This window comes from Hyla sarda, chromosome 1 (assembly GCF_029499605.1).
Source record: "Hyla sarda isolate aHylSar1 chromosome 1, aHylSar1.hap1, whole genome shotgun sequence".
Lineage (NCBI taxonomy): Eukaryota > Metazoa > Chordata > Amphibia > Anura > Hylidae > Hyla > Hyla sarda.
Window position 1 is genome coordinate 154,609,080 of NC_079189.1, and position 12,622 is coordinate 154,621,701.

General features: G+C 44.6%; 1 protein-coding gene across 7 annotated transcripts in view; it reads left to right on the plus strand.

Moving 5' to 3' along the window:
- INPP4B (inositol polyphosphate-4-phosphatase type II B) overlaps positions 1 to 12,622 on the plus strand; it is a 665,917-nt gene that overhangs the window by 567,091 nt on the left and 86,204 nt on the right. For all 7 annotated transcript variants that reach the window (XM_056562903.1, XM_056562897.1, XM_056562899.1 and 4 more), the window contains 2 exons: positions 9,470 to 9,642; positions 11,915 to 12,038. In XM_056562903.1, coding sequence (XP_056418878.1) covers positions 9,470 to 9,642; positions 11,915 to 12,038 — 297 coding nt within the window. The remainder of the gene's footprint in view (positions 1 to 9,469; positions 9,643 to 11,914; positions 12,039 to 12,622) is intronic.

Below are 12,622 nucleotides of genomic sequence, written 5' to 3' on the forward strand. Positions count from 1 at the left end.
CTTTAGAGCCAGATGTTGCCGAACTACAACTCCCAGCATGCTTGGAGTTGTAGTTTTGCAACATCTGGAGGACTACAGTTTGCAGACCACTAATACAGTGGTTCCCAATCTGTGCCCTTCCAGATGTTGCAAAACTACAACTCCCAGTATGCCAAAACTGTCCAGGCATGCTGGGAGTTGTAGTTCTGCAACATCTGAAGGGCCAGATGTTACAGAACTACAACTCCCAGCATGCCTGGACAGTAAGGGCATGCTGAGGATGTGTAGTTTTGCAACATCTGGAAGGGCACAGTGGTCTCCAAACTGTGGACCTCCAGATGTTGCAAAACTGCAACTCCCAGCATGCCCAGACGCCAAAGGCTGTCTGGGCATGCTGGGAGTTGTAGTTTACAGGGTCCTATTACAGCAATGCACGTCGCTTTACTGCGACGTGCATTGCTGTAAAGGGCCCGACCAAGGCTGAAGATCTACTCACCTGTCGCCGCCGCCGCCATCTTCATCATCTGGATCCGGGTCTTCAGGGACAAGGTAAGTACCGGGGCCGGTCCCCAGCACTCCCCCGTCCCCCGCCGCGTCCTCCGGTCTTCCTCCCGTCCTCTCCGGACTTTCATGGGCCGGGCAGGACGGGAGGAAGTAACCGCCCTCCCCCCTGCGATTGGTCGGTTAACTAACCGACAGATCGCAGGGAATAGGAGGAGGTGGCAGGCTTGCCACCTCGCTCCTATACTTCAGCATGGTCCTGGCTGTCTGTGACAGCCGGGATCATGCGAAATTACCGGGTGGTCAGGTCCCAGAGACCCGATCAGCCCGGTATCGCCGCAGATCGCAAGGGCGATTTCCCTTGCGATTTGCGGCGATCGCCGACATGGGGGGCCTACATGGCCCCCCTCGGCGTTTGCCCTGGATGCCTGCTTAAGGATTTCAGCAGGCATCCGGTTCCGATCTCTGCCCGGCGAGCGGCAGAGACCGGAAAACGCCATGACGTATGCATACGTCATGGGTCTTTAAGACCCAGGGTGTGATGACTTATGCATACGTCATGAGTCCTGAAGAGGTTAAACAAAAAAAAACTTTTTTTTCTGCGTAGAAATACGCATACCAGTGCGCTCATCATTGCAAAGGGCATACATACAACAAAGGAGTGTACTATTTAGTAACTGTTATTCTGTCTTGGGCCTACATACTGTGAAAGGACAGCCGTAAGTAATCGTCTGCTGCTGTTCTAGACAAATACTGTTTAAAGAGTAGTGTGGCGTATTGTAATACCCTCATAAACGCACTAAGTATGTCAGGCAGGGAAGTGCCAGGACGTGCACAGAGAAGGGGCAGAGGCCTACATACGTCAGGCAGAGTTGGCAGCAGACTTGGGGCGAGTGGCAGCAGGAGTCGCAGCAATAGGCCTGAGCTCCCGTTAACACCCAGCGGTCGTGTCGTTGACCCATCTCTCCTCGTCAATTGGTTTGCACACTCATCCCCTTCATCACAAGCGACATGTGACAACCCCAGTCAAGAGTCGGTGGGTTCCTCAGACACAACCCTCAGTTGGCATGGCCCGGGAGCAGTCCCCGTAATCCCATTGCCTTTGTCCTATGCTGTTTCCTCTCTTAAAGAAGTATCTCATGCTTTGGGTTCAGCTCCAGCTATTTAGTGAGGACGATGTAAAAGAGGACAGTCAGCAGCTAACGGGCAGCCAAGAATGTGAGGAGACATGCGTCGCTTGCTCCGCAAGGCGGCCAAGTAGTGATGCGGAGAGTGACGTGGGAGGCGGTGTTGCAATTGTTCAGGGTCCTGAAGCAGACACTGTTGTGGAACCTGAGGAGGACATCAGTGACGTGCATACATCTTTTGATGATGATGAAGCCGATCGCAATTGGGGCTTCATCATCATCAGGAGAAGAGATTTGCTCTTTGTCTATGAGGCAGCAAGGCGGTAGCACGGTTGGCAATCAGCGTGGTGGTGGCAGTAGTGGAAATTCAGGAGCCAAACGTGCCAGGGGGAGACCACCTGCTTCGCGGCAAGCTACCATTCTGGGAAGTAGTGGAACAGGGGTTCCTGGAGACGGCACCAATAGCAGTGAAATAGTGCGAACTACGGGTGGGAAAATCAACTACTCTGCGGTGTGGTTGTTCTTCATAAAGAATCTGGAGGACCTTAGCGTAGCCACGTGCAAAATCTGTCGGCAGAAAGTGAAGCGTGGCCAGGGTCCCAATCTCGGCACCACGGCCCTGCGTCAACACAGGATTCGCCACTATAAAGCGGCCTGGGATAACCGTGGCTCCGATGTAGTGGTCCAGCCTGCCGCATCACCCAGTGGCCATCTGCTCCCTTCGTCATCCAGCCAAGGCTCCACCACCTCAGCCGAAGGGAGCATTGTGTCAAACCCTCCTTCTGGCGCTCCTGCTTCTTCCGCTTTTAGTCAGCCATTCCGCCAACAATTGATAGGCGAAGCCATGTCCAAGAGACAACAGTATGCTCCCACTCATCCAACAGCGCAGAAGTTGAATGTGCTCCTGTCCAAGTTGCTGGTGTTGCAGTCCCTCCCTTTCCAACTGGTGGACTCTGCAGCTTTCAGGGAATTGATGGCTTGTGCCGTGCCCAGGTGGAGAGTCCCAAGCCGTCATTTCTTTGCGAAGAAGGCAGTACCAGCCCTGCATAAGTTTGTACAAGAGAAGGTGGGCCAGTCCTTGAGCCTGTCGGTGTGTTCAAAAGTGCACGGCAGCGCCGACGTGTGGAGCTGTAACTACGGTCAGGGACAATACATGTCTTTTACGGCCCACTGGGTAAATGTTGTTCTTGCACAGCCACAACAGCAACTTGGACAGGTCACACCGCTTCCTCCTCCACGCTCTCGCTCCCAGGCAGTTGGTCCTTTTACAGTGTGCACCTCCTCCTCCCCCGTGTCCTTGGCCTCCACTGCACGTCCAAATCTCGGTGGCCCTTTATCGTACCATGTGTGTAGGGCACAGCGGTGTCAAGCCGTCCTTCACATGGTTTGCCTTGGCTAACGGAGTCACACAGGGGAGGATAATAATAAATTTATTATTATTATTATTATTAATAATCTTCCCTACTGAATTTAAATGAATGAGATTCAGGGGATTTGACTGGGATAGAGGAACCCCCGGTTCTGAAATTTCCCAACCGGACCCGGCAGCGGGATCTCGCAAACATGGTGTGAATGCACCCTTTCAGAGCTAGCTAACATGAAAAATAACTACTTCTACTTCACACCCTCTGTGAGAATTCAGACACATACAGCGGGGGAAAAAAGTATTTAGTCAGGCATCAATTGTGCAAGTTCTTCCACTTAAAAAGATGAGAGAGGCCTATAATTTTCATCATAGGTACTTTTCAACTATGAGGGACAGAATGGTGGGAAAGAATAAAGCAAATCACATTGTAGGATTTCTAATGAATGAATTGGTATATTCCTCTGTAAAATAAGTATTTGGTCACCTACAAACAAGCAATGTTTCTGGCTCTCACGGACCTGTAACTTCTAATTTAAGAGTCTCCTCTGTCCTCCACTTGTTACCTCTATTAATGGCACCTGTTTGAATTTATCGGTATAAAAGACACCTGTCAACAACCTCAAACAGTCACACTTCAAACTCCACTATGGCCAAGACCAAATAGCTGTCGAAGGACACCAGAAACAAAATTGTAGACCTGAACCAGGCTGGGAAGACTGAATCTGCAATAGGCAAGCAGTTTGGTGTGAAGAAATCCACTGTGGGAGCAATTATAAAAAAATGGAAGACTTACAAGACCACTGAAAATCTCCCTCGATCTTGGGCTCCACACAAGATCTCAACCCGTGGTATTAAAATGATCACAAGAATGGTTAGAAAAAATCCCAAAACCACACGGGGGGACATAGTGAATGACCTGCAGAGAGCTGGGACCAAAGTAACAAGGGCTACCATCAGTAACACACTACGCCGCCAGGGACTCAAATCATGCAGTGGCAGACGAGTGTCCCTGCTTAACCTCTTGGGGACGCAGGGTGTACCTGTACATCTTGTGCCCACGATAAAACGTGGGGTCACGCGGTGACCCCACTTAACATCGGGTCGGTCCCAGCGGCTGATAACGGGGCTGATAACGTATGTCACCGATCGCGGTGACACACGCTATTAACCCTTTAGAAGCAATGATCAAAGTTGATCGCCATGTCTAAAATGTAAAAAAAGCATTCCCGGCTGCTCAGTTGGGCTGATCGGAACCACCGCGGTGTCCCGATCAGCTAGCACACAAGTGGAGGGTCCCTTACCTGCCTCCGGCGCGTCCAATCAGCGATTGATTGCTCCAAGCCTGAGATTGCAAAAAGTGTAAAAAAAAGATTTAATAAATGTGATTTAACCCCTTCCCTAATAAAAGTTTGAATTACCCCCTTTTCCCATTTAAAAAAAACAATGTAAATAAAAATAAATATAAACATACGTAATATCGCCGCACGTGGAAATGTCCGAACTATAAAAATATATCATTAAAGGACATCTGCAGCATGATTAACACTTATGCCCTATACACAGGATAGGGGATAAGTGTTTGATCGCGAGGGGTCCGACCGCTGGGACCTCCTGTGATCTCCTGTATGGGGCCGCAGCTGTCCCGTGCAGGGGGCGTGTCAGCCGCAGCATGACGTTGCAGCCGGCACACCTCCTCCATACATCTCTATGGGAGAGGCGGGGAGGCAGCGTTCCTGCCTCCCCCAATAGAACTGTATTGGGATTGGGAGGAGACGGGGCATCACCGTCGACCTCTAAGTCGACGCTACGCACCTTAGCGTTCACTATGAGCGCTAATGGCGGCGCCCTGTTAGGGAGATCGCGAGGGGGTCCCAGCGGTCGGACCCCCTGTGATCAAACACTTATCCCCTATCTTGTAGATAGGGGATAAGTGTATATTGCGCTGCAGTTGTCCTTTAATTAAACTGCACGGTCAATGGCATACATGTAAAAAAAATTCCAAATTCCAAAATAGTGTCTTTTTGGTCACTTTTTATACCATAAAATTTTTTATAAAAAGCGATCATAAAGTCCGATCAAAACAAAAATGGTACCAATAAAAACTTCAGACCATGGTGCAAAAAATTAGCCCTCATACATGCCTGTATGCGGAAAAATAAAGAATTATAGAGGTCAGAAAAGAACATTTTTAACCCCTTAAGAATGCAGCCCCTTTGGGCCTTAAAGGGGTACTCCGCCCCTGGCATCTTATCCCCTATCCAAAGGATAGGGGATAAGATGTTAAATCGCCGCGGTCCCGCTGCTGGGGACCCCGGGGATCGCCGCTGCGGCACCCCGCCATCATTACTGCCCAGAGCGAGTTCGCTCTGTGCGTAATGACGGGCGATACAGGGGCCATCAGCGTCACATCATGGCTCCGCCCCTCATTACATCACGGCCCGTCCCCTTAATGCAAGTCTATGGCAGGGGGCGTGACGACCACCACGCCCCCTTCCCATAGACTTGTATTGACGGGGGCGGGCCGTGACGTCACGAGGGGCGGAGCCCTGACTTAACAATGCTCCGGCCCCTGTATTGCCCGTCATTACATGCAGAGCAATCTCGCTTTGCGCAGAAATGATAGCGGGGTGCTGCAGCAGCGGGACCACGGCGATCTAACATCTTATCCCCTATCCTTTGGATAGGGGATAAGATGTCTAGGGGCGGAGTACCCCTTTAAGGACGCAGACAATTTAATTTTTACGTTTTTGTTTTTTCCTCCTCGCCTTCAAAAAATCATAACTCTTTTATATTTTCATCCACAGACTAGTATGAGGGCTTGTTTTTTGCCCGACCAGTTGTCCGTTGTAATGCCATCACTCACTTTACCATAAAATGTATGTCGCAACAAAAAAATACTATTTGTGTGGGGACATTAAAAAGAAAACCGCAATTTTGCTAATTTTGGAAGGTCTTGTTTTCACGCCGTGCAATTTATGGTAAAAATTACGTGTTCTTTATTCTTTGAGTCAATACAATTAAAATGATACCCATGATAACATACTTTTCTATTACTGTTGCACTTAAAAAAAATCACAAACTTTTTAACCAAATCCCCCTATTTTGAAGACCTATAACTTTTTCATTTTTCCGTATAAGCGGCGGTATGAGGGCTCATTTTTTGCGCCATGATCTGTACTTTTTATGGATACCATATTTGCTTACATAAAACTTTTAATACTTTTTGTATTAATTTTTTTGGAATAAAATGTTGTAAAAAAAACTGCTATTTTGGACTTTTTTTTTACGTACACGCCATTCACCATACGGTATGATTAACATTTTATTTTAATAGTTCAGATATTTACGATATCTACGCACGTGGCGATATCAAATATGTATATAAAATATTTTTTAACACTTTTTGGGGGTGAAATAGAGAAAATGGGACAATTTAAGTTTTTATTGGGGGAGGGGGTTTTTCAAATTTTTTTTACTTTTACTTTTTTTTACTTTTATTTTTACACTTTAATAGTCGTCATAGGGGACTATTTATAACAATCGCTCGATTGCTAATCCTGTTCAGTGCTATGTATAGGGTTATCGGTCATCTTCTGCCCTGGTCTGCGGGAAGGCAGATCAGAGCAGAAGACTCCCGGAAGACGGTGGAGGCAGGTGAGGGGACTTCCGGCCGCCATGCTGGATGATCGGATCGCCGCGGCAGCGCTGCTGGCGATCCACTCATCCATTTAAGTGACCGCTATGCTGCAGATGCTGTGATCTGTATTGATCACGGCATCTGAGGAGTTAATGACGGACATCCGCGGGATCGCGGATGTCCGCCATTACCGGCGGGTCCCTGGCTGCGATCAACAGCCGGGACCTGCCGCGCATGATGCGGGCATCGCTCCGATGCCCGCGGTTATGCTTAGGACGTAAATGTACGTCCTGGTGCATTAAGTACCATGTCACCAGGACGTACATTTACGTCCTTCGTCGTTAAGGGGTTAAACATATTAATTTTTCGTGCATGTAGTTATGATTTTTCAGAAATAAGACATAATCAAACCTATATAAGTTGGGTATCGTTTTAATCATATGGACCTGCAAAATAAAGATCAGGTGTAATTTTTACCAAAAAATGCACCGCGTAGAAACGGAAGCCCCAAAAATGTACAAAATGGCGGGGTTTTTTTTCAATTTTGTCGCACAATAATTTTTTTTTTGTTTTGCCGTAGATCTTTGGGTAAAATGACTTTCATTACAAAGTAGAATTGGTGGTGCAAAAAAAAGCCCTCATATGGGTCTGTAGGTATAAAATTTGAAGGGTTATGATTTTTAAAAGGTGAGGAGGAAAAAACAAAAGTGCAAAAATGGAAAAACCCTGAGTCCCTGAGGGGTTAAGCCAGTACATTTCCGGGCCTGTCTGAAGTTTGCTAGAGAGCATTTGGATGATCCAGAAGAGGATTGGGAGAATGTCATGTCACTTTTTAGTAAAAACTCAACTTCTCGTGTTTGGAGGAGAAAGAATGCTGAGTTGCATTCAAAGAACACCATACCTACTGTGAAGCACGGGGGGTGGAAACATCATGCTTTGGGTCTGCTTTTCAGCAAAGGGACCAGGATGACTGATCTGTGTAAAGGAAAGAATGAATGGGTCCATGTATTGTGAGATTTTGAGTGAAAACCTCCTTCCATCAGCAAGGGCATTGAAGATGCAACTTGGCTGGGTCTTTCAGCATGACAGTGACCCCAAACACACAGCCCGGGCAACAAAGGAGTGTCTTCGTAAGAAGCCTTTCAAGGTCCTGGAGTGGCCTAGCCAGTCTCCAGATCTCAACCCCATAGAAAAACTTTGGAGGGAGTTGAAAGTACGTGTTGCCCAGCGACAGCCCAAAAACATCACTGCTCTAGAGGAGATCTGTATGGAGGAATGGGCCAAAATATCAGCAACAGTGTGTGAAAACCTTGTGAAGACATACAGAAAATGTTTGACCTTGGTCATTGCCAACAAAGTGTATATAACAACGTATTGAGATGAACTTTTGTTATTGACCAAATACTTATTTTCCACCATAATTTGCAAATAAATTGTATAAAAATCAGACAATTGGATTTTATGGATCTTTTTTCTCATTCTGTCTCTCATAGTTGAGGTATACCTATGATGAAAATGACAGGCCTCTCTCATCTTTTTAAGTGGGAGAACTTGCACAATTGGTGGCTGACTAAGTACTCCCCCCCCCCCCCCCCCCCCACTGTATACAATTGGTATTTTATGTGTTTTTTTTATAAGCTCAAATAAAACCTTTAATAATTGTGAATAGAACATAGGCGGGGGGGGGGGGGGGGGGGGGGGAGATTTACCAAAACCTGTGCAGTGGAACAGTGGAGCTGTTGCCCATAGCAACCAATCAGATTCCAGCTTTCATTTTTCAGAGGCCTTTAAAAAAATGAAAGAAACAATCTGATTTGTTGCTTTTGGCAGCTGCTCCACTGTTCTGCTGCACAAGTTTTTATAAATCTTTTAGTATGTTCTTATTCAGATCTGCAGCCAAAATTAACTGGTTGCTACTTTACTATTCACCGAATGCAAATCAGTAGAATAAGCATTGCAATGGCACTGAAGCAGCAGGGGCTTGTGTATTGTGTGAGGTTTGATCTAGAAGGAAACCAGTATGGATAGAAATGGGCTAGAAGTCCTGATTATAGTTCAGGATCAGTTCTAGTTAACCAAAAAAGAGTATTCTTAAAACTTGCATGTTAATTCAAGCTGGGTATAAATGAAAAAGTTTTATATTTATTGTGAGCATACATGTTACGGAACCATAAGGTCTATTCACACGGCAGAATTTCCGCACATCCGCACCAATTCCACGTCCGCATTCATTTGGGTGGTTTCTGGCTTGTGTGGATTCCGTGCAGAATCCGCATGCTGAAATTCTGAAGTGTGAATGGGAGTGCGGAATCCCTTTGAAGTCTATTGGGCTTTAACTTGATGCGGAATCCATGCGGAATTCCGCCGTGTGAATATAACCTAAAGAGAATGATAAGACTGAATGAATCCAAGGACATACTCATATAAATTAATTCACATATTTCACCTGAATTCTCATTTCTAGTCCTGCTTAGATAATCTGTTCTTATTTATTTGATACAGATTACCAAAAAAAATAAAATAAATAAAAAAAAACGTAAACAAAAAAAAATTGTATAAAAAGAACTGTGTTCTGCTCCATTCTTGATCTATATTATATATTCACTTCTTAGCAACTGGAAAGGCAATGTGTGAACAGCTGGCATTTTATAATACTCTTAATATCAGTGGTGAGTGTGACTGTCAGTAACTGGTTGCGGCATCTAACAAAGTAATCTGATGTGATATCTATCTTTTGAGTGCAAGTTTGCATAATATTTTTATGTATTCAGTGTTTTCTCAGCATGGCAGCCGAGTGTCTCGTTTGATGATGTTCTCTTTCTGTTTACTTTGATCATTCTCCTTTTTTCTATCATGCAGAAGACTGGTATGAACAGCTCTACCCTCTGATAATTACACTAAAAGACTGTGTAGCAGAAGTAGTGGATAAGGCAAAGACATCAATGACTTTTGTTGTTCTTCAAGAACTGGCATGTGATTTGCCCCAATGCTTGCGCCTCACCTTCAGAAGAGACATGATTTTCAGCCAAGCGGTAAGTTCGCACTTGAGAATACTGGCACTGTGTACAGACACCCATTCATTAAGTTCTGAAACAGGCAATCAAGCAATCAGTATAGCAGGTTTATTATACGGTACGGAGGTCTAGATTCAATAGTAATTCCAAGTGGACAGCAGGTCACATAAAATCTTCCTACAGTCTTTGCATTTCTAACACAAGAAGAAAAATGACCACTTAATACATCGTATCAATAAAATATGATCAGCCATTTAGGAAGATACAGGAAAAAGATTTTATCATATTTTCTTTCCTTTTTTTGTGCCATGCTTAGTAATATTTATTTCCTAATGCATGCATAATATATTCTACAGTGCAGTACAAAGATTATCATCACTCACATCAGTCCCTGTCCACAATGGGATCTACTATCTATTTCCTTTATCGTTTTGTACAGGAACAAATTTAGTAGGAAGCCAGTAAACCTACCAGAAGATTTTTGGGGGTATGATTTTTGGGGCAGAATGATCAATCAAGATCAATGATAAACTATTTCCTGCATGTACACTATAAGCTCAGAAACTAGAAAATTATTATGGTAATTGTCAAAAAAAAGGCTAAGCCTTTAAATGAAGAATAAAATACATGCAGGGCTCAAGTCCTGCAGGAACGCATGGGAACAGAGTTCCTGCACTTTTCCACAGCAGGAACACTGTTCCCATTAGCAGGAGACATGCAGGACCAGCCTTTTTGCCAGGACTTGACCCCTGCATACATGAATGCCATCTGCGGGGGCTAGTTAGTGCAGACACAGCTCTTATGCAAGTTGAATGACTCATATTTCATGATATCACCTTGGGAGCTTGGCTGTATCTGGCAGTAACCACTCTAAGCCCAGCCATTTTTCCCTTTAGATGCCACAGGCATTACCCACCAAGGCATGTAAGTGGTTTAGTAAAGGCAAGAATATATTTAATTGACAAATCTTTCTTAAAGGGGTTATCCAGGAAAAAACTTTTTTTTATATATCAACTGGCTCCAGAAATTTAAACAGATTTGTAAATTAGTAGTAAATAAAGAAAAAAGGTGCCCTGCACTCACCGCTTCAGTCCAGGTAATCCTGCTCCCATCTCGGGTCACGACTCGAACATGGAGGACATGGATAGTGGAGCGCTCAGAGGCGACTGCCGGCGCTTCAGGCCGGATGGCCGGATGAAGCGCATTCCTATGCGTGAAACCGCCGGCAGTCGCCTCTGAGCGCTCCACTATCCATGTCCTCCATGTTCGAGTCGTGACCCGAGATTGGAGCAGGATTACCTGGACTGAAGCGGTGAGTGCAGGGCACCTTTTTTCTTTATTTACTACTATTTTGTGACTACGGTCTTTATTGTCCTAGCACCTCCGCTGCCAGGGTGGATTTCCAGACTAGCGGGACGCCGTCTCCATCTCGTGGTCTTAGGAGGCTTAAGGTATCGGTGCCACTGTTGTTTCTTTTTTACTATTAGATTTGTAAATTACTTCTATCAAAAAATCTTAATCCTTTCAGTACTTATGAGCTTCTGAAGTTAAGGTTGTTCTTTTCTGTCTAAGTGCTCTCTGATGACACGTGTCTCGGGAAATGCCCAGTGTAGAAGCAAATCCCCATAGCAAACCTCTTCTAAACTGGGCGTTTCCCGAGACACTTATCATCAGAGAGCACTTAGACAGAAAAGAACAACCTTAACTTCAGAAGCTCATAAGTACTGAAAGGTTTAAGGTTTTTAATAGAAGTAATTCACAAATCTGTTTAACTTTCTGGAGCCAGTTGATATATAAAAAATTTTTTTTTCCTGGAATACCCCTTTAATGTCCCCATAGATCATAGTCTGTAAGCTCTCACAAGCAGGGCCCCCACTCCTCCTCTGAATATTTAGTGTGTAATATTGGAATGTCCGGTACTTGTCTTTGTTTATATCTCCAAAATTGTGAAGTGCTGCAGAATCTGTTGGCGCTACATAAATATTATTATGTTATACATGTGTCAGACAATCCCGTTGATTTCAGATGATGCTTGTGGAAAAAGGGATCGGGCATGTTTATATACAACTGCCCAATTCTTTGTTCTCTGGTAGCTGCTGCCACAGGAATCTGGAAGTGGCTTGCTCCCATTCTCCATTCTAGCTACATAAATGCATTACATAAATGTAAAGCTATCTATAGTCACCTAATTATAGCTTATTGTAAAAGGGTAGGTTCTGTCAATCCTTTCAGATAAATCCGAACCCCACAATGAATGTGCTTTTTCATTACTGTCTCTCTTTATTTTCAGCTTTCAGGATTGGTTTGTGGATTTATAATAAAGCTGCACTCGAGTTTACACAATCAGGGCTTTTTACAACAACTTCACACCGCGGGGTTACTGGTGCAATATGAAAGTCTTCTGAGTACATACAGTAAGTATTACTACCATGCCTACTAACCCACAGGCACATGGCACATAGCACTGTGTATTCTACAAAAAAAGCACTATTGTTCATTCAGAACAGCTGCGGATTATATATCTGTTGGACTATCGCCATCTCGGCATTTGTTTAGACAGAAACCTTGTATTTGTTATACATATGTATTTTATGTCTATTCTAGCTGAAATCATTTTTGATGAGTATACAAGATGACTCGATAATCTGAAGCCTCAGGTTGTAGATACACAGCTATCCCACATTTGTTTGTTTTGGCATTGACTAGTAATGACTTGGCAGATTTCCATCTACTTGTGTTGATTCTGCAATAATGAGCATTGACAGGAAAAAAAAAATCTCCAACATATCCAATTACGTTTCTGGCCTGTGCAGTCTCTTTCAGACATTTATAAGGGATTCTATTCTAACTATGTGTAAAACAGATTGAACTTTTCATGGTCAGGTTTTTGTCTAACTATGTACAGATGACTTCTTGCCAGTGCATATTCTGGCTGATTGTACTCTTCTTAATGTGATGGTGTATATCAATGGTCAAATTGGCTGAGATATCTCAGAAG